The following is a 20,614-nucleotide window of genomic DNA, read 5'->3' on the forward strand; positions in this document are numbered from 1 at the left end:
ATTGCCTTCATGAAACTGTGCTGGCACACAGCACAGGTGGAATAATGTGTCACGCTACGCAAACCTCTTTTAAAATCCATTTTAAACCAGGTTGTCTGTGACCTGACCAGGTGACCACTGTTCTTTGTATTACCAGGAGAGGTTGATAGGATGTATTGGTTACCTTTCTCGGAGTCTTTAATTATCCACCGAGTGGAAACAACAAGAGACATTCTTTTGTCTGTGTGCCTTTATGCAGAGGAACCTGCTGTTTTGGAAGCAGAAGACCTGGACCGAAAAGCCATGAGACTAGGAGGTGGACTGGACCCAGACACAGTCTCCTTGGCTTCCGTCACGGCTGTAACCACCAGTGTCTCCAACAAGAGGTGAAGGCCAGATGTGAGCTTGTGCAAGCCAGGAGGTGATGGCAAACTCTCAGACGTGCCTGCTCCCCAGAGCCATGTGTTCCCTGAGCTGAGATATGCTGGAAATCACGTTGCCCCATGCAACCGTTTTCAGAAACGCTTGAACAAAGAATGTTCAGTGGCATTTCACAGCCCCTGGAGTTTATATTCCTCTCATGCCAAGAGAGCTGCACTGTGAGGAGTAACGCTGGGAAATGCTCTGTCACAGTCTGCAGTGAGTTCATCTGTTGTTTGACGGAGGTCTTTTTTCCTGCCCTTTGGAAGGTCCAAGCCTGATATCAAAATGGAGCCGAGTGCTGGGAGGCCGATGGATTATCAGGTAGGTGACAACGCTGTGCCCCCAACTTCAGCTCGGGGGGTTCAGAGCCCAGAGAGAGACCATTTCACAGGGAGCGTTTAAGGGGAGGAAGAGGCGAGTTGAGAACTTTTCTTTCACACTTTCTTGGACCACAACTATCAGCAGAGTAGTTCCTTGAGGAGCTGAATCTCTTAGTTGAAGCCTTTGTCCCCGATGGCCTGTGGGACAGCTCTGGGACCAGGAGGAAGGACTGACAGTCACTTGAGCAGGCCTAGGCTTGCTGGAGTCCCACCGAGGCTGTGCCTCCTCCCCGTGCAGCAGGTTATGGACCTTGGCATGGCATTGTTGGGAGCGAGTCCAGCGCGGGTTTCAATGTACTGCGCTCACAAAAGCAACTGACAATTTGTTTGTTAAGTCTGAAGGCTGGCTCACGTGTGAACGACTGTTTCAGGTATTGTTCCTGTGGGAGGATGACTTTCAAAAAGCTGGTGTTTAAATGCTAGAGTGATAAGCTATATCTCAAGTAGTTAACTGGATTTGCTGTCCATTGTGACAAGCCCAGAAAGCCCAGCTTAATCAGGGTTTGAAGCAGGCAATCTCCAACACAGTTCTCTTAATTTCCAAAGGCTTTCAGTACCTGTTTTAGCGTTCCCAATTGACGAGGCCTGGCTGGCAGTACTCCTTGGATTTCCTCTGGTAGGTTGGTGCCTGGTTGCTGTTATCTTGTTCCTCTTCTCGCTTTCCCTGAGTCATGCTGATTCGGCAGCCGTTTACTTTTCTGTCCTTGCGTGTTAGTGCAGTAGCACATTCCTAGGGATGTCTGGGACCAATGCAAATAATGATTTGTTGTTAAAGGTTTATTGTAGACCACTTATGGCGTCCACTTCTAAATCCCACGAGAGACCAGTTGCCATCAGAAGATGCAGTAGAGCAGTATGTGGAAGAGGTTTAATTATACGCATAAAAAGCCTAAAGCAAGTTGCGAGGACGACGAGGACTGAGTGTCCCTGGTTCGGGAATAGTATAATCAGAATGTAAAGAGAAGGAGGAAGGTGCAAGACAAATTACGTGCAAGACAGAGCAAGAGGTTCAGTTAATTGGCCAGAGAGTATTCGCACCTACCTTGCTGCGCTTTAAACGAGGAAGGGATTTGAGCTGGGTTTGTTAAGCTGGTGTAGCTTTGTGTGAGGGGTAGGAGGTTGCATTTGCAGCTCAGCTCCTCTGCAGTAAGTCAGTTTGTGCAGCAATCAATGCCAGGCAGTCTTGTCCTCTTCTTTAGAGAGCTCAGCTGTCTTTTATCAGCTTCCTTTTATGAGCGGTTTACCCCTTGTATTTTTTAGCAGAAGCAAGTTAAGCCAGTTAGGGCATCAGTAGCAGAGTGTCTGTTCCCGCAGCTTAGCTAAATCCGTTCAACTTTGTGCCTTACGTGCTCTTGGAGCAGAAGAGCCATCTGAACGGACAGGGCTGCTCTGATACTCCTACCTCCCATGCCATGCTGCAGCTCTCTCAGGCTTGTAGGAGCAGCCCTGTCCCTTTTGTGTGATGAAGAGAGACTACCCAGCTGCCACCCCGGCACTGAAAGCACCTTGGAGAGGAGAGCCAGGTGGAGACACAGTTTAGGGCAGCCGAGGTGGAGGTCCATGAATCTCTCTCCCCAGGTCAGCATCACAGTCATTGAGGCACGGCAGCTGGTTGGGCTCAACATGGACCCCGTGGCCCGTGTGGAGGTTGGAGATGAAAAGAAATGCACGTCCATGAAGGACTCGACTAATTGCCCTTACTACAATGAGGTGAGCTGGATTTATCCTGAGGTGCTGCTCCAGGCTCGTTGCTCCTCAAGGCCTACACTGCAGTTTGACAGCAAATGACATTTATTTGACTTTGGTGGTTTTTCTTTTTCTTCTGTTACCTCTTGCTGGAGTAAGATGAAATCAGAAACCATGCAGAAGGAGGGATGAAACCTTGGCCCTCTGGTATTTTACAAAATGGTGACAAAGAACCAAAGCAAGACAAAACCCCTCACTTGATCAGTTTCAAATTAAATGAGCCTGTGCCCACTTTCTCAGTTTTTCCAAGAAGTTAATGCTTTATTTTAGTTTCTCAGATCACTGATGCTGTCAGTTGTTGGGCTGACGTGGGTCCCTCTGCAGCTGTGACGTGAACTGCAGGCTGTTCCTCTGCCCAGACATGTCTCTGTTGGTGGGATAGGGACCATAATGTTGTCCTTCAATTCAGAAGGAGCCCATGCCTGCTTCCCTGCTTTCATGCATGCTCCTTCTCTTTCAGTGCTTTGTCTTTGATTTCCATGTTCTCCCAGATGTCGTGTTCAATAAGATCATCAAGCTGTCCGTAAGTGAGCATGGTTGTGTTGCCCTTTTCAGTGGGCTTTGGTGGAAACCAACCCATTTTACTTACTTGTTGGGATGGATTTAGACCCTTGATGATGCGAGACCTCTGGCAGGAGCGGAGGTGTTCAGTCCCTCTCTCTGAGCCCTCATGTCCTACGAGCCTCACCTCCTTTGCAGACCCCCTCCAGTCCCTCTGTCAGTGTCCTTATTGCTGCAGCCACACACCCCTCCACTCGTGTTCCCTCTGTTGCTCTGTGGCTGCTCTCTGGTATTTCCTAGCTAGGCAAAACTAAGCCTGTCTCAGGATGTCTCTTTAGGCTTGGGGAGAAGCAAGAGCTTCCTGAGGCTGCCAGTGGATTCCCTGAAGCATGAGGGTGGGTACAGCTCTTGAGGAAATTCAGAGTTGTAAATAATGAGAGCAAAACAGGCTCCAGCTCTCCCCAGAGCCGCAAAGGAAGACTAGGAAGGAGATTCATAGATTCACAGATCAAAGCAGGCTGGCTAGGAGCATCCACATCTATCCCATGCATAGTCTGGCTGTGTAATTTCTCCCAGGAAGGGAATTAAAGCATAGATTTCAAGCATCTTTGAGACACTTCCTTGAGGAGAATGTCTCAGTGTTTGGTGCCATAGTGGCTGGAACACTGCATCTTGTTTCAGAGATGGTTTTTTTTTTTTACTTTTTTTTCCTATTGAATCCAAGTGTACACTTGCTTGCAAGACTGCTAAACAAGAGCTGCCAACCACACTGTGCTTCACACAGCACAGTGAGTGATTATATCTCCTGCCCAAACTAAGCAAGATGCATCAAATCCTTTAATGTTTGACACTGAACCGTTCTAGAAACAGCCCTACCCCTCCCAGCATGGCTGGGCACAGAAAAAGCTCTGACTTGTTGTTCTCCCTCGCTGTTCAGGTGATCCACTCAAAAAATCTCTTGCGCAGTGGGACTTTGGTAGGCTCCTTCAAGGTGGATGTTGGAACTGTTTACACCCAGCCTGGTATGTCACCACAATTTGCAAGGGGTCATATAGATGCCTACCTTCACCATCAAACAAATGTCTTGGCAAGGTAGCCAGGCAGTCACTAGTTTCCTTTGGCAACACTTAGTCAACTTAATTTTAGTATCCCAGGTGCAAGCATGTCATCTAGGCTCCTTCTGCAGTCCGAAAAGAGCCCTCAGCATCTCCAGAAGATGGTATATCCCATTCTAGGATAAGGCATAATGCACACAGGTAGAATTGTCCTCAGATGTGCCATTCTCTCTCCACTGACCTCCTAAGAAGCTTAGATTAGCTTGCTTAGGCAAGATGTTGACCTTTCCGAGAGCTGAAGGTCTAGCCCTGTGTGGCTGGCCTTTAGACCAAGACAGGAAGATGCCCAGTGTGCAAAGAAAGAGAGGTTAATTAGAGCTTCTGTGAGAATGTCATGTTGCTCACTGATTTTGTAACCTAAGGGTGATTCCAGTTGCAGCAGGATCTGCAGTGGCTTTATCCAGGGTGAATCCTGGCTCACAGTGGATGCTCAGGCTGCCTTGGGCAAACCAGAAGCATGAACCTGTTCTGCAGGGCATGCCTGTGATCCTGGCTCTTCCCCCCCTTTTCTGTGCCATGACTATTGTCTCTCCATGCCACGTCCATCCCACAGACGAATGGAAATCTGGCAGCTCTGCAAACAGCAGAGACCTCTGCCTGTTGTGAAGGCCAGGGGGGTCTATAAGAAATGCTCGCTGGCTTTCAGAATAGGGTGTTAGTGCTTTGGTTTCACTTGTGCTCGCTCATGGTGTCTGCCTGCATGCGCTGTCACACTGGAGCACCTGGCCAATGCATGCAGCCCCAACCCTCCCTGGGCAGAGGCAGGGGTTAACCCAGGCAGGGCATGCCTGGGGGCAGTTTGGGTGGGCCTTGGCTGGGAGGGGAAAGTTTCCCCCAGGCATGGCTGGCCCAGCTGTGGGCTTGGGTGGGGACTGGTCTGGTGCTAGGAATCACAGAATGGTTGTGGTTGGAAGGGACCTCTGGAGATCATCTAGTCCGACCCCCACTGCTCAACCAGGGTCACCTACAACGTTTTTCCCAGGACTGTGTCCAGATGCTTTTGAATATCTCCAAGGAAGGAGACTCTGCAGTCTGTCTGGGCAACCTGTTCCCGTGCTCTGTCACCCTCACAGTCAACAAGTTTTTCTTCCTATTCATATGGAACTTCCTGTGCTTCAGTTTGTGCCCGTTGCCTCTCGTCCTGTCGCTGGGCACCACGCAGAAGAGTCTGGCCTCCTCCTCTTGACGCCCTCCCTTCAGATACTTGTCCACATTGATGAGATTCCCCCTCAATTTTTTCTTCTGCAGGCTGAAGAGTCCCAGCTCCCTCAGCCTTTCCTCCTAGGGGAGATGCTCCAGTCCCTTCATCATCGTAGTGGCCCTTTGCTGGACTCACTCCAGGAGCTCCATGTCTCTCTTGTATTGGGGAGCCCAGACGTGGACACAGTACTCCAGATGCGGAAGGGTGCTAGGAGAGATGGAGTCTCTGTCCTTGAACGTGCAATTCATATATGCTACTCCCAGCGCCTTTCCTCTTGGCCTGACTTCATGTATATCCATTTCCCCATCCCAGCGCTCTGACATGCTGGGGGAGGTGGGGGGCAATGGCCATTCCTGGCTGGGAGTGGTCCTACCACAGAACATCCTTCTGCTTCCTGTTGCAGGAACTGCTTCCAGGTGCCATACTTTGAGAAGAAGGCCTGCAGGTACATCAAGAGCTGGTGGCCAGACCAGCGCCGGAGACTGTATAATGCCGCCATCATGGACAAGATTGCAGACAAGGTGGCCAGTAGGTGCTGGGGATGGAGCTGGCTCAGGGGATGGGGTAGGCCATTCCTGGCACATCCCGGCTCCCTGCATGTCTCTGCAGCTTGTTACAAAGCAGGGCCAGACCGTTGCAGAGAGCCTTTATCAAACTCATGCCAGGAAAGAGGAAGCTCCGCAATACTAAACACTCCACAGAATGAATGGCCAAACCCTGGGGGTTGAATGAATTTTGGTGTGGGTCAGACCCAGAGTGTCCCCCGGAAGGCTGAAGGAAGGTGGGAGACTTTACCTGCCTGGACTCCTGGAGTGAGCCCCTTTTGTGGCAGAGCCTCCTTTGTAGCCTGAACTGATTGCTGAGGAGCCTTTGTGATGCCTGCAGGTGGAGAGAGGTGAAATTCACATCAACTGAAGCCAGCCTCCCCCAGCCAAACATGTTCCAGAGCTGAGCTCTGTGGCAGGAAAGCCTGGGGAAGAAGCAGGTGTGTGCTATTGGCAGTGCCAGGGCTGCTCTTCATGGAGTGGCTGTGGTGCTAAACCTCAGCCTGCTGTGGGGCTCTGCTCCACTGCCCCCTTCACTGCTTTCCCCCCTCCATTGCCATTCCAGGAGGAAGGCCTCAGTGATGTACAGGAAATGATCAAGACGGAGAAGCCACAGCTGGAGCGCTGGCTCCGAGGGGTCCTGGAGGAGCTGAGCAGTGGGTGCCTGTGAGTAAAAGACTAGCAAAAGCTGCCCACCACAGACCTGTGCTCTCAGCCGGGATGTGGGCAAGATTGAGAGCATGAGCTCCCCTTGCGTTATGCTCCGAGATGACAGGCAATCATTTTCTTGGCTTAGCACACCACCATATTGATTGCCTTCTGCCTTGGAGCATGGACGAGGTGGTACTTGCCTCTGAATTCCAAAGACCCCCAGCCAGTGATGAAAGCCACACAGACTCAGTCTTGTGGCCTCCACAGGCTAGTGCCTGAGCGGCACCTTCTCCTCATGCACGTCATTGAGTGCTGGGTGTAAATAGGCCACTTGGCTGCGATTGCAGCGCACACTGAAAGAACAAGGGTGCTTCTGTGTAGGCAAGTGCCCTACTGCTAGCAGAGATCCAGCCTGGCAAGGCTGCTTGCAGAGAGCCAGCAGGCTCTCGCAGGATTCATGCTGACGAGCTTTTCCATCAGGCGCTTTGTGACCTTAGCTGACAAGGACTGGCACCACTCTTCCCGCACGAGGCTGGATCGAGAAAGACTCGAGTCCTGCATGAGGGAGCTAGTAAGTGTGATTCAGCTGGGGAGGAAGATTCGGGAATGGGGCTGGTCCCCATCAATGCAGTGGGGAACCTTGGTCCTTAGGGGTCTTGACTTCCAGTCTCTGCGGATTGGTGGTTTGAGGTTTATTGCTAAAGAGGGGGACCCAAGAGCACTTCCTGTCTTGCACAGGTCCCACATGACCCTTGGGTCCACACCACTACGTCCCCTCCATCACGCTCTGCTTTTCATTGGGAAGAAATCCCGGAGTGCAGAAAAGGAGTCGCTTTATTGTCAAAGAGTTCAGGAGAGGGGAAAGCAGGAATGTGGGGGACTCTGCCGAGTATAGATGCTGCAGGGCTAACCCTAGCCTGGGTATTTGGAGCTGGTAGGCTAACTTATTGGAAAGGAGCTGTACAAAGACCAAGTGGTTTATCCAGCTGACGCAATGAAGCTTCATTAGCCAGCTGCATACAACAGAGTGATGAATGTGACCTGTGGAAGCCTCTATGTCCCCTCTTCTGAACTGCCAGATGCTGATTTGTAGTGGAGTCAGGGAAAGGGGAGAGGCTATGCTTAAGACAAGGCTTGAAGCCACTGCAAAATGCCATAAGCACAACTGACACCTCTCTGTCCCATGGCAGGCCCTGCTGGGGCGGAAACCTCTGTGCTGTGGGACCCTTCCTATATCCTGCTGAGGTTAACAAAGGGGCGCCAGAAGTACCATTATCTGGATGCACGTGGCAGGACTAAGGCATTTGTGTCCTCACCACGCCTTCCTAAACGCAGGGAGACCTGTCTGCTGCTTTTGCCTTCTCTGTGCTCCATTGTGCTCTCATTCACGATGTGTCCTGGGCTCCCTTTTAATCACAGGAAAACATGGGTCAGCAAGCCACGACTCTGCGCTCGCAGGTGAAGAACAACACCATGAAAGACAAGGTGAAGCTGGTGCAAAACTTCCTCCAGAAACTCTGGTTGTTAGCTGATGAGGTGAGTTGGCCCTCCACATGGAGAGTGCCTGTTAGCTGGGTCAGCTTATGGACACAGCTCCTTGGATGGCTGCAGCAGCCAGGATGGATGGAGGCCTCTGCAAATCCTGTGTGCAGGAGAGTTCCCTGGTGACACAGGTCTTCTGCAAGGAGCCAGTCCAAGAAGAAAAATCCTTTGTTGGACTCTGCTCCTTTTCTAAAGGACCTGTATGCTCCTCCTGTGTCAAGACAGGTGTTTAGACCTCTCTTCAGACCACCCAATAGAAGTGCTCAGCCAAGGCAGCATGACCACTTCCCTCCACTGACTACAACCGTTATATCTAGTGTGCTAATTAACCAGTCTGTGGTGGGAACTGAGGCCTGGCTGTCCATCCTGGTGCACCGTGAGCCCAAGCCAAAATGCCCAGCCCTAACCCGTCCGCAGGTGAGGCCAGGCTTAGCCCTGGACAGGGCATCCCTGGAGCTGGTTGGAGGGACCCCTTGAGGTGGGGGAGTTTCCCAGCCTGGCCCAGGGCCTGAGGCAGGGCCCTGGCCTGAAATAGGTCACCAGTATACTTTTCACCATCTGGCAACTTTGCATAGTCAGTCTATAAACTGCCCCATGCCTCCCAGGTTTGCCTATACGCTCCTGGATTGGGAAGGATGAGCATTAATATAAGTTGAAGAGCCCTTCCCAGACAGTAACAGAACTGGGTCCTCTTGCAGTTGAGCTAGAGGATGGTTTTGCCTGCCTTGAGCCGTGACAAGGCCGTGCAATTCCCCAGGGGAGCAGCCCCCAGAAGGTGGCAAATGTCCACCCAATATTGAAGTGAGCAGCCTGCAGCCATCTCTGATTTTTGCTAAGTAGAGGAAATTGTTAAGTAGGTAGCTCTTTGGAGAGCTTTCAGATGAAGCCATCTAATTATTATCACTGTGGTGTACTCTTGCTTCAGTCCACCTCATGGGTGACAGTTAATAGCCGAATATGTTAGAGCTGCTCACAAAATTTCCAAAAAGATGCTATATCTGCAAAATCTTTTGTTCCTTCCTGCAGAAAATTGCAGTTCCTCTGAAATTCGTGCAATGTCTACCTGGGTCTGTGTGGCTGCAGCCATTTGGGGTTATTGGTCCCCGTGGAAGTTGTAGTTTTGGCACTTGCTGCTCTCATTTCCCAATATGGGCGAGGCTCCTAGGCTTGGTGAAATAGCCCATTATAAAGTAACTCTTTCCTCTGCTTTGGCTTGCCACAGCAGAAAATAAAGCAGGCTCTAAGGCATGATAGGAGACGTCCAGAGAGGGAGCTGCTTCCATTGTAGGGAATGGAAGTGCAGGGCACCTGCCCTACAGTCCTCGTGGGCACTGAACTAAGAGAAAGGGAAAATCTTCAGCCTTCCAATCTGGAGTTCTCCATGGCTAAGCTCCAGGGATGCATCCCAAGCTGTCTCACTTCCCCCTCTCTCTGTCACAGAGAAGCAGGTGTTTGAGCTGCGAGCCCACATGTACCAGGCCAGGAGTTTGTTTGCTGCTGACAGTAGTGGCCTTTTGGCTCCCTTTGCCTGAGTCGTCTTCCTCCCCCCGAGGTGAACACTATTTCCTGACCTGGAGGAGTGGGCAATCCCTGGGGTTGAATGTGGTACTTGTCCTATCATCTGTCCATCCTGCTGCCCTGCCATGGGGCTGGGTCTCCTGACTCCTGCAGAATCATGGATCAGGTTGACCGTGGGGTCCTGGGGTGCGAAAGCAGCCATAGCACTGGGGCCTGACTAGCTATCTCGAGCAACCTTGCACTCAAAGGAAGCCTGTTGGAAGTCTCTTCCCCAGCTGCAGGCAAGTCCAACAGCCCTTTCACTGCATGTCCCTGGGCACAAGCACACAGCCACCCCGTTTCTGTGTGACTGAGCTTTCAGCTGCCTGGTGAAGAGAAACTGGACCCTACAGGAAGCAGGAGGTGTTTCTGTGCCATCTCTTCCTGTGCTGAAGGCTGCCGAGCTTTAGCAAACCTCGTGGAAGCTGGGAATAATTTGTGCCTGCCTGCTGTTTTTTCCTGGGAGAGTCCATGGGAGATGCGCTATGGCTCGCTTGCTGCAGAGCAAGCGCCAGCCTACCGGTGCTGCCAGCACTGAAGTTGCAGCCTGTGGCATGGCTCAGACAGGCCAGGCCTGGGGTCATTCACGGAAATGGGGTCATCCCTGTGGTTGCCCCTTTGCAGGGTACTGTTTTGTCCTGATTTGACAGAAGGAAGCAGATGCTCAGGCAGAGAAAATTAGACCATCAGAGCAAGGGGTGAACTCTGGGAGCTGCAAGTATCTTGGGTCAAGATCTGCCAAGCGAGTTAGACCTGTAATTCCCCTTCCTTTGGATCAGGCTTCAGATCCTAATGTGGCTCTTTCCTGTCTCTTGCCCCATAAGCCATCAACCCTCTAATGGGTTTAGCCCCAGGTGCCTTCACAGTATGATCCAGTAAATATCTGTGATCCAAAGCACTGCTTGGCAATAGCATTAATACCCAATAGACTGCAGACTGCCACAGTGTCCGCATCTGCATCAGAGCTGCCTCAATTCTCTGAATAAGCAGTGGGGAGAAAAGGACCTTTACAAGACAAAATACATCTCATCTCTTTTAGCCATACACCTTAGGAAGAGACAAGCGGTGCCATAAAGAGATTTCTTTTCTCTCCCCTCCCTAGTCAGGGATCCTGGGGTGCCTACCATGAAGTAAGGGAGCCTTTATGTTGTGGACATGCAATGTGACCCAAGATAAATCCCCTCATATTTTCAAAGTAACCTCCCCGCTGCTCGCAGCGCTGCAAAAGTCCTGGTGCAGGAAAACTGAGATCAATATCCTCTCTGCTCCCGTTGTTCAGAGCCTTAGGCCCTGGCTGCTACTCCTAGCTGTAGTGGTAAATGCTGTTTCTGTTCCTCCAGGTTCTCAATGAAAGCCTTTGCCCAAGCTGGGACCAGCTGCTGGTCTTTGACAATGTGGAGCTATATGGAGAAGCTCACGAAATGCGGGACGACCCTCCCATAGTTGTCATTGAGATCTATGAGCAGGACCCAGTGGTAAGATGAATCTCAGCAGAGGAAAGCATTTCTGATTCAGGTACTGAGATCACTCCTGGCAAGGCAGCTGGTGCAGCAGATGTGAGAAGAAGTGTTTTTCCTGACCTGTGGAAGATGTTTCCTCCCTGTTTCCCAGGGCACAGAAGAAACTAGGAGCCTCTGCTGCTAATTGATCTCTTGCACTCCTTGGTGTCTTATGTTTGGAGACAGAAGCAAGAGTTCAGGTGAGGCTGGAGGCAAGGATATATTACTGTAGTCTCTCCCTGTAGAGCAGTGCTCAGTCCTGGCCTCATTGCTGCCCCAACCCTGGGCCACCTCCTTCACCTTCCTTAAAGATGTTGGTGCATTAGGAAAGGCCTCGTGGATGGAAAGGCACCAGTGGAAGGTGGCACTGAGCTTTGGTCACGTACGTGCAGCAGACTGATCCTGTTCTGCCCGCACTGGGGAGTGCTGTGGGGCTAACTGTGGAGACCTTTGGTTGGTCTCTCAAGGCAGACAAGAAGCCCGATGCTAAAAACGCGAGTGCTGTCTTTGCCTGGCCAGGGCAAAGCTGACTTGATGGGCCGCACCTTTGCCCAACCTGTGGTGAAGATGTCAGATGAACAGTACTGCCCTCCACGGTTCCCTCCGCAGCTGGAGTGCTACCAGATATACCGGGGCAACTCCACAGCAGGTGACCTGCTGGCTGCCTTTGAGCTACTGCAGGTAGCAGCTGGACAGAGCCATCCCAGACCAAGGGAGGGAAGAGAGCGGGAGGGGGTGTGGGGGAGAACCGCGTTTAATCCACGCTTCTGTTTCTGAGGTGCTGCAAAGAGTGGTTAGTTCATGCATCCTAGAAAAGCTAGCAGGGTGTAGTATAGCTACTCGCAGCTCAGTGTGAGGGCAGCTCCTGCAGAGTTATGCTGGTGTGCAATGAATGCCAGCTTCTTTCTGGCAGGGAACCCTACTAAAGCGTTGCAGCAGCACAAACTCTCTGCAACATCCCTGGGCTATGGAAGCTGTCATTGGGAGTCTTGGTTCTCTCAAGAGATGTCAATGGGAAGGTCCCAGGTAAAAGGGGTGTGAGCTCTCATAGAGGAAGATGGTGTATGCTAAGCATCTTTGACAAGGAGCTCAGGGTGGGGGCTAATCTCTCCCTGTAGGTATCCCTCTCTTTCCATTGACTAGACAGAGCAGGAGATGCCTGGAGTGGTTGAAGGTGGTGGAGTAGAGACCTGCTGGCTTTGCTCAGGCTTTGAGCTGGCCAAAGCCTGTCCATATCAGCCTGTCAGCTGTACTAGTGGGTGGGCTTGGAAGTTTGCTTTGCTGCTGAATGTGCCCTGTGTGGAAGCATAGCACCACCTCTTGTGCTCCTATGAACACCTTTTCCCAAAGTGCCTGTACTGTACAGTCAGTGGATTGCTGAATCGTCTAAGACTCTACAGACCCAGTGCAGGAGAGCAGGGTGTGCCGGTTCCCCCAGTTCAAAAAAGCAGACCTTAATCCGTGATGCATCTCTTCCAGATTGGAGCTGGGGGCAAGTCAGACCTGCCTCGTGTCGATGGACCCCCAGGCATTGACAGGGGTCCCATCCTGCCAGTGCCATTGGGGATTCGTCTGGTGCTGAGTAAATACAGAGTGGAGGCAAATGCGTTGACAGCAGAGGGGTTCGTCTTGGGGCGCCAGACTTGAATGCTGCGCAGCCAGATGGCTACACAGCAGAAGGTACTGTGTTGTCATGGCCTCGACCAGATCCCATTATGAGGGCTCCATCTGTTAGGCGAGGGTGATGTAAGGCAGAAGACTCTGTCAGTGGGTGTTTGAAGGCCAGGAGGGATCTTAGAGGTTCTGATGACAAGTTAAGCACCTACAGCCAGATGTTTGGATTGCAAGGACCTGCCTGTACTAGCTGCACAGGGAGTTAAGCTGCAGCAGCCCTTAAAAAAAAAGCAGGATGACTGGATTAGTACTTGCTTTCTTAACTGTGGGCACCATAGCAAGCCTAGGAGCTGCAGTAGAGGGCGTGTGGGCTGAAATTCAGAGGAGGGGTATACACCTACACCTGAAGTAGTCACACTGACCCTCCCTTAGTATCAGTGGGAGGGGAAAAAAAAACAATATAGGTCAAATGAGCTTCATACTACCAATCTTGGACCTCAAGCATAGGATGCCTGCTGCTTCTCTCTAGTGAGATATGGTGACACATCCATCAGGGCTCCTCACCCTAGGCTGACTTGGTAGACAATGGTGATGTGGGCAATAAAGACAGTGAGGTTTGGTGCATGACTCACCCGGCTGTTGTAGGTGTCTCTGCTAGGAGGAGATGCTGCTGATCGGATCCCCAGGGGTTCTAAAGAGATCCTACCTCCACGTTTTGCAGACTTTTGCATCTGGTCAAAGAAATACTATTCCTCTGGTGCGCAGTGTGAATATGGCCATGGGGGGACAGGAGGTGGAAAAAGCTTGTTTCAGGGGGACTTTTAATCATGGTGTTGGTCTCTTATCCCAAGAAAGGAAAGGGGAGGAGGCAGTCATTTCCCTGTTTCTGACAAAATGCTGCCAGTGCTGAATGAAGAGCCACTGCAGATGGGCTAGACTGATGTGGTCCTGCTCTATGGAGTCTGAGGGCAGAAGAGGGCTAGGAGAGGAGTGCTGAGGGCATCGGAAAGATGTTAGGCTGTTGCAGGTGAGTCATGGGGTGGTTTGTGTGGGGTCAGTGAGAGAGCATGCTGCATGCCAGAGCCGCATGGAGAAGGAAAAGAAGCTTGAGGGCTCCATTGCTGCCCAGGTGATTTTGTGTGCCGTGAGGGATCCTTGCTCCCAGGGGATGAGGAAAGCCAACTCCTTTGGCTCCAGCAAAGAGGTCTGGCAGCAGTTGGGGGCAGTTCTTCTCACCTGTATGCCTTTCCTCCTCCTGCTGCCCTAGATGTTGTTCTGGGGACTCAGAGACCTGAAGAGAGTGAACGTGGCTCAGGTGGAGCGGCCCCGCATGGACATTGAGTGTGCTGGAAAGGGGGTCCAGTCAGTTCTCATCCAGAACTACAAGAAAAGCGCCAACTTCAGCACTTCAGTCAAGCGGTTGGGAGTGGTGAGTGTTGCCTCTTTCCTCTGAGCCCTTGGCCAAAATCCAGGCTTGACTGGAGCTCAAATTGTGGCTGCTGGCCCCTTGCTTCCATTTGCCCACGATAGTAAAGGAAGTGATCTCCAGCCTAGTTGGGGATCCCCTTTCTGTGATGGCTCCCAGGCCCAGCTCTGCCAGAGTTACATGAGACCTCTTCCTCCAATATGATCTCTCTTTGAGTCCCTACTGGCAACCACCACAATAGACATGCTGTAGCCTACATGCAGCCCTTGATAACCAGGACCCCTTTGCTTCCAGGACCTCCCAGAGAATGAACTGCTTCACCCGCCCCTCCACATCCGAGTGGTGGAGTGCCGGGCTTTTGGGCGTTATACCCTAGTGGGGTCCCATGCTGTCAGCTCCGTCTGAAAGTTCATCTGTCGCCCACCAGAGAAGAAGGCCCACCATTGGAATATGACAGGTACCAGGCTTGGGCCAAGAGGGACAGGCTGGTGTGGGTCATTGGTGGGGCACCGCACACAAGTGAGCGATATAGAAAAGAAGGGAGATGGGTAGTGGGTTGTAAGGACTATGGGGCATTGTCTGCTTGGTTGTTAAATGAATTAGGATTCAAGGTTCCCATCAAGGGGTTGGGAAGCCGTGGGGGCATGAGGTCATCGTTGCCTTTTGATTGGTTTGATCCATGGGTCTCACTGTGATAACTGCCTACTCCTCCTGACACCTGTCAGACAAGAAAGCCTGGTTCACCACTAACACAGCTGTGTTTCCATGGCTCTACAATCTCCAACTGTTCCTTAGGACTGGGAGATGAATTTGCTCAGGACAGACAGCTCAGGCTCCCGTGGAAGAGATATAGTCAATACACTTAATGCAGCCTGGAGGGCTGGACTCATTGTTGTGTCATTGCAAGTAGCTTTTCTGTCCAGGGCACGGGCCTTGTTGTGCTCTAGACTAGACTGAATTACTTAGATCTCTGGCGATTATAACGAGAGCCTGGGATGGCTTGCTTAGGTGGAGATGCCTTCCCTGTGGACATTTGTAGCAAGGAGACCTGAAAAGTCATGGGGACAGCAGCAAGACCAGCAGTGTTCCTGGCACTGAGGTGGCCAGTGTTTGAATCCCAACCAGTGTACTAATTTCCGTGCTTTGGTCCTTCTCTGAACAAGAGGGTCACACGCCACTCCTGTCCGAATCCTGTAGGATCGCACTTGAGCTCTCAGTTTCCACTCTGCACTATCCTTTCTCTCTTGTTGTCTGTCTTTCTCTGTCCTCTGTCCAGTTGAACTGCTCAATGGCTCTCTGGCAATGGCCGACAGAGGTCCTCCCTCTTGCCCCACGGGGGAGCTTGTTGTCAAGGTGGAACCTGAGGTTCCCATCAAGAAGATGGAGACCATGGTGAAGCTGGAAGCTGTGAGTATCCGTGTGTCGGCACTACTTTAGCATGTCTGTCTTCACTGCATTGTCAATAACTGGGTGATCCCCTCGCAAGCAGAGGCGACCTTGTGCTGTTGGGCATGTAGTTGGACTGATGCCTGGAATTAAAGGCCTTGGGGTCATAGTTAGTTGCACTAATCAGTCACTTCCTGTCCTGTTCTGGCTGAACTCAGCTGGTGCTTGCTGCCCCAAGACAGCCTGTCCTGGGCTAAGAAAATGAGGTATTGGTACGTTTTCCTGTGAAGACAGTTAAATAGGAATGAGCCCCCATGAGCATAACCCTGCCCCTGTGTTGCTCTGTCTGAACCATCGTTCTGTGAATGGTGCAGACTCGAGATGCATGCACCTCAGATGCATGTGGCACAGGGCTGATCCAGGCACACAGAGTCATCCTGATGCAGCCAGAGCCCTCTAGACCTACTGGGTCTGCCCTGAAAAATCAGCAGTCTGCACATGGGACAAGCAACGTGTCCCCGAGGAGTCAGACTTTGCTCACGTGTTGAATAAGCCTGTCACCGTTTTCTTGCCCAGAATGGAAATTGGAGCACCCTCCTGTAGCTGTCTACTCCAGAGCGCTCTCTACCAAAAGAAATGCCTGTCTCTCTACAGGAAGCCCTTTGTAGGGAAGTGCTCATGTCCTCCTCTGCTCTGCAAGCAGCATGTGTGCATGCATGTGCCTATGGGCACGTTGCGGGCTCCAAATGTGCATGCATATCCATGGCCCCTAATGGACACATTTACAGAAAGACCACAGCACATACAAAGCCACTTCTGCACAGATGCACATGTGCATAAACACACACCCGTACAACCCACAAGTCCTTGGTGGATTTACAAATGCACCTCTACCTAGAGTTCCTAGCAGGTGCACAAAAAACTCTTGTCACTTGCATTTGCATTCACAAGGAGTCTGTTGGCCCAGCTGTGTTCAAGGGGACCCCCCAGAGCACGTGTGCATGTGTGAAAAGCCCTGGCATGCACATGCTTGTTGGCTTTGGGAAATGTACCACAAAAACTTGCAAACCTCCTTAGCTAGACAAAAAGAAGCTCCAAGGGAGCAAAGCAGTCTTTATCCATACTGAAGGCCCAGGTATCTTTCCAGGCCCGTGCTCTCATTGTTTGGGATTGGGGTTCTTCATTAGCAGAGCTCTCCCGAGAGGAGATGGGTTTGATGTGTCCCAGCAGACGTCTCCCTTGTATGCAGAGCTTCCCAGCCAGGACTGTTCCTTCAAGGCCTTTGCTTCCTGCAACCGTGGGGAGCTGTTTGTGACTTCTCGCAGCTCACTGTGCACCTGTGTGTCTGTGTGCATTTGTACTCTGCTGCCTTTTGGCGGTGCAGTTGCCCACTAGCCTGCTGTTCCCTCTCCCTGTTCCCTTTTAGCCCTGGCGGCAGAACTCGGATGCAGTGGTGAAGGTGGAGGTGGTAAGTGACGGATCTGCCTTGCATGTGTGCTTCTACCCCTCCACAGCCTATGCTACCCTTCTGTGTGGCTTTCAGTGAACGATCCTGTGCCTTGCTTGTCCTCTGGCTGCTGGGCGTGAGTGGAGCTGGGCTGGGCTGCACAGCACAGACACAGGAAAGCCCTGACCCAGCAAGCAAGGCAGTGGCCACCATGGCACCAGCCGCCCTCATGCATCCTCCACACTGCTCCCCGAGCAAGCAGGGACCTGGGCCCCTTCATGCCAAGGCAAAGACAGAGCTACGTTGTTTAGACCGTAGCTATAGCACTGGCTTGGTCCCTGCAAATTTGGGAATACTTTTTGGTGAGCACTTCAGGGCATAGTTGGGCTGGGAGGAGCAGGAGAGGCAGCACCCTGCGAGTGTGCATGATGATTATTCCCACCACAACTATGTGGTTGTGGTACCACCTCCCAAAGGCTTAATAGTGACGCACTGAGCGGGCTCAGGATACCTTGCTGGGACAGGGGGGCCTGGTACCATGTAAGCTTCAGGTGTTTCAGCCTGGGAAATGCATGAGTGAAAGGGATGATGGAAAAGGGATGAGGACATCTCTGGTTTAGGACTCTGACACTATCTCTCTGGAGCCTTGGGCAGCTAGCTCCCTTTGCTACTCGGAGCCTCAGTTTCTCCAGTTGTAAAAGGTGGCAGGTGCTAATGATACAGCCCAGCCAGGAGGGTTCTGCCTTCTCAAGGGATTTACCCATCTCCTTGGCCCTTTGAGAGACATCTTGCTTCCATCTGATCCCTCTTCTTCTCTGTCTTTGCTTCCTTTGTTCCTGCAGTCTGAGGAAGAGAAGGAGAAAAGGAAGAAGAAGAAGAAAGGAGGAGGAGGAGAGGAAGGAGAAGAGGAGGAGCCGGATGAGAGCATGCTGGACTGGTGGTCCAAGTATTTTGCTTCAGTGGAGACAATGGAGGAGGGTGGGTGCAGAGCAGTGGAGGGGTGCAGGAAGATGTTCCCTGCCTGCAAGGTCTCGGCTATTTCCAGCAGAACAGCACAGTCCCAACATCTGTTGGGACAGCACAGCAGTGGACTGCTTTTGAAATGCAAACAGTGCCCATTCCCAGCACTAAGGCTGGGACCACTGGCCTAAGGAAGGAGGGGAAGTATGTGTATTGAAGTCCCCATCCCCGGTGTGAAAAACGGGGTGGTAGAAAAGCAGCGATCAGCTGCTGTTTCTGCCTGTTGCCTCCCTGTTCATTGCTGAGCTGGTAAGGGGCACGTGGGCTTGCGCCAGCCAGGTGCTCGTTCTGTTTCCCTTGCTGGTACCAGCCCAGTCGTCTTCCCAGTGTCTCAGCTGCGAACTGCCCAAGTGCACAAGGATGCCATGCAAACATAGACACGTCCTCCTGCCCCATCCCCTGCGAGAGAGACTCCCTCGCACACAGTCCTGCTCATGGCTGAGCCCTGCCTTTGTGAGAATTCCTGCTCGCGTACCAGTGCTGAAAAATTGTACAGTGAGGGAGAGGGTGTTTCTTTTCTCTTGTGGGGCCTGATCCTCCGCTGTTACACAGAACCACCTAAAACTAAAGGCTCTTTGCACTGGCAACATCCCTGGCCTTGGGAACTGCTCCTTGGATACCCTAGAGCCATCCCCACTTGCCTGGGCTCTGTCCAGCTTCCTGGATGGACACACAATTTAAACAAGTGCAAGAGAGAGGTAAAAGTGCTTTAGCTGTCTAATAGGCTGTTCTTGCAGAGACCGGGGCAGCCTTGTGGCCAAAGGCTTGGGGCCATGCTGCTTTTCTCGCCAGCCTTGCCTGACTGTCAACCAGGCTTTCACCTGGCAGAGCTGAGCAGGGTTTCTTTTCCTTGGGTGTACTTATTTTGTGTCTCGTTTGTATTCAGAGCACAGTTATTTAGCAGCGTCACTGTTGAAGACTGTGTTGAACAACTTTGATTTCTCCAGTTTGGCTAGATCCTAGCTCCCTGCTCAAAGGAGAAAGGGAGAGCTGCGACCCCTAAGCTAGGCACTTTCAATGAGCACAGAGAGCTCAGTGCAACTGGCCACTCGTTGTTCATTTTGTTTCTCCCCCAGCAACTTTGGCAGCAGGAAGCAGCCGCAGCAGAAGCAGAGGAGGAGGAGGGAATGGAGACTGCTGAGGGTGAGCTGTTTGCAAGCAAGGGAGGAAACGGGGCAGGGAAGGGTAGGACCAGAGTTCCTTTTGGTGCTTGGGCACCCAATTCCGAGCATGCAATTGCTCTTCTGCTCAATCAGATACTCGTGCTGTGTTGCATATCTCCAGGCGGGATCAATTTTTGTGAATGCAGACCTGGTATGGATTGTGTTGGGCTGACATATCAGGCTGCAAATGCCAGGGGACTCCCAGTCCGAGTGTGGCATTGTGGCAGCCTCCAGCTCATCCCTGCTGGAAGGAAGGCTGTGTGGAAGTAATGAGATTAGTGACTAGGATCTGTGTTATTGACTGAAGGCATTTTTGTGCCTTCAGAAGTTAGTAGTCACATCCCCTTGCCCATGTGTTTATAGAGCTGCAAGGCTGTGTGCTCAAAGTCTATTGAGAACAGCAAAGAACAGATACGTTAATATCACATTTGCAGGGTTTTCCCTCGTCACCATGAGGGAGGCTTTATGGAGGCCTCCTTTTGCCCCAGTTTTGCCAGGGAAGAGTCAACTAGGCAAGATGTTTGGGATCCATCTAACCTGACTGCTTTTATCTTCAGTGTAAAGCTGAAGAGTGATCTGTTTAAAAAAAAAAAAGTGTAATCTGAAAGTGTAGTCTGTGATCTAAAGCTGAAAGTGCAGTCTGTGTTCTGGTTTTCTAGAATGGGCAGTAGAGAAAACTATGCCTTTCAGGGCCAGTTCTCTGACCTATTTTAGATACTGTCCTGAGATGAAGTGTGCCCTAAGAGCGTTTTTCTCTCAAGGAGTCTGGGGGACAGTAGCTCAGATGGGGCATTGCAGATGCCTCAAGCTGGGTGAGGCCAATTTCATACCAAGAGTACTATGGGCTGTGAACATGAGTGAGCTGGGACCTGCTGTCCAAGGGTGACCTTGTCCACCCTGCAGGCTCTTTGGCAGTCCCTGGTAAGCAGGGCTGGTGAGTATTTCCCTGAGGAGCCATGATTGGCCAGCTCAGTCATGAAGACTGAGAAGAAAAATAAAAAAATGTGAGAAAAGCTGCAGGAGAATAACATTCCGCAGTGGTATCTATCTGATTTTTATCTTGTTCTTTGTGTAGAAAAACAGCAATGTAATTTTTGTTACTATTATTTGTATTGCAGTCATTCTTACAGACTCCTACTGTTATTATTTATATTACAGTTGTTCTTACAGACTCGAACTAAGTTTAGTCATTGTACAATGAGGGAAGGAGGAGAGCAGTGCTAGGAACTGAAAGCTAGTCACGCGTTAATGTTGATTTTTGCACGCTTAATCCTGAAGCAGTTGCCACCTACAGGAAAACTCTTAATCTTCTGAGTTAGGAGGCCAAGTTTTCCTATCAAATGGTGAATGAATGGAATTTTGAAAAGAATGGCTCTATAGCAACAAGTAAAGAATCCAAAATTATAGCAGGGTGAAAGA

At 51.3% G+C, this 20,614-nt stretch overlaps 1 protein-coding gene across 1 annotated transcript in view; it reads left to right on the plus strand.

Annotated features, from left to right (window-relative positions):
* Window positions 1–6,461: 6,461 nt before the first annotated feature.
* Window positions 6,462–20,614, plus strand: part of LOC138066508 (otoferlin-like) — a 29,194-nt gene continuing 15,041 nt past the window's right edge. Inside the window, 13 exon segments of the mRNA XM_068936377.1 lie at window positions 6,462–6,556; window positions 7,022–7,112; window positions 7,961–8,077; window positions 10,291–10,395; window positions 10,981–11,115; window positions 11,659–11,820; window positions 12,619–12,738; window positions 14,021–14,182; window positions 14,474–14,636; window positions 15,456–15,586; window positions 17,004–17,033; window positions 17,855–18,004; window positions 19,109–19,175. Of these exon segments, the coding sequence (XP_068792478.1) occupies window positions 6,483–6,556; window positions 7,022–7,112; window positions 7,961–8,077; window positions 10,291–10,395; window positions 10,981–11,115; window positions 11,659–11,820; window positions 12,619–12,738; window positions 14,021–14,182; window positions 14,474–14,636; window positions 15,456–15,586; window positions 17,004–17,033; window positions 17,855–18,004; window positions 19,109–19,175 (1,507 nt within the window). The 5' untranslated portion in view covers window positions 6,462–6,482.

This window comes from Struthio camelus, chromosome 3 (assembly GCF_040807025.1).
Source record: "Struthio camelus isolate bStrCam1 chromosome 3, bStrCam1.hap1, whole genome shotgun sequence".
NCBI classification, from domain to species: Eukaryota; Metazoa; Chordata; class Aves; order Struthioniformes; family Struthionidae; genus Struthio; species Struthio camelus.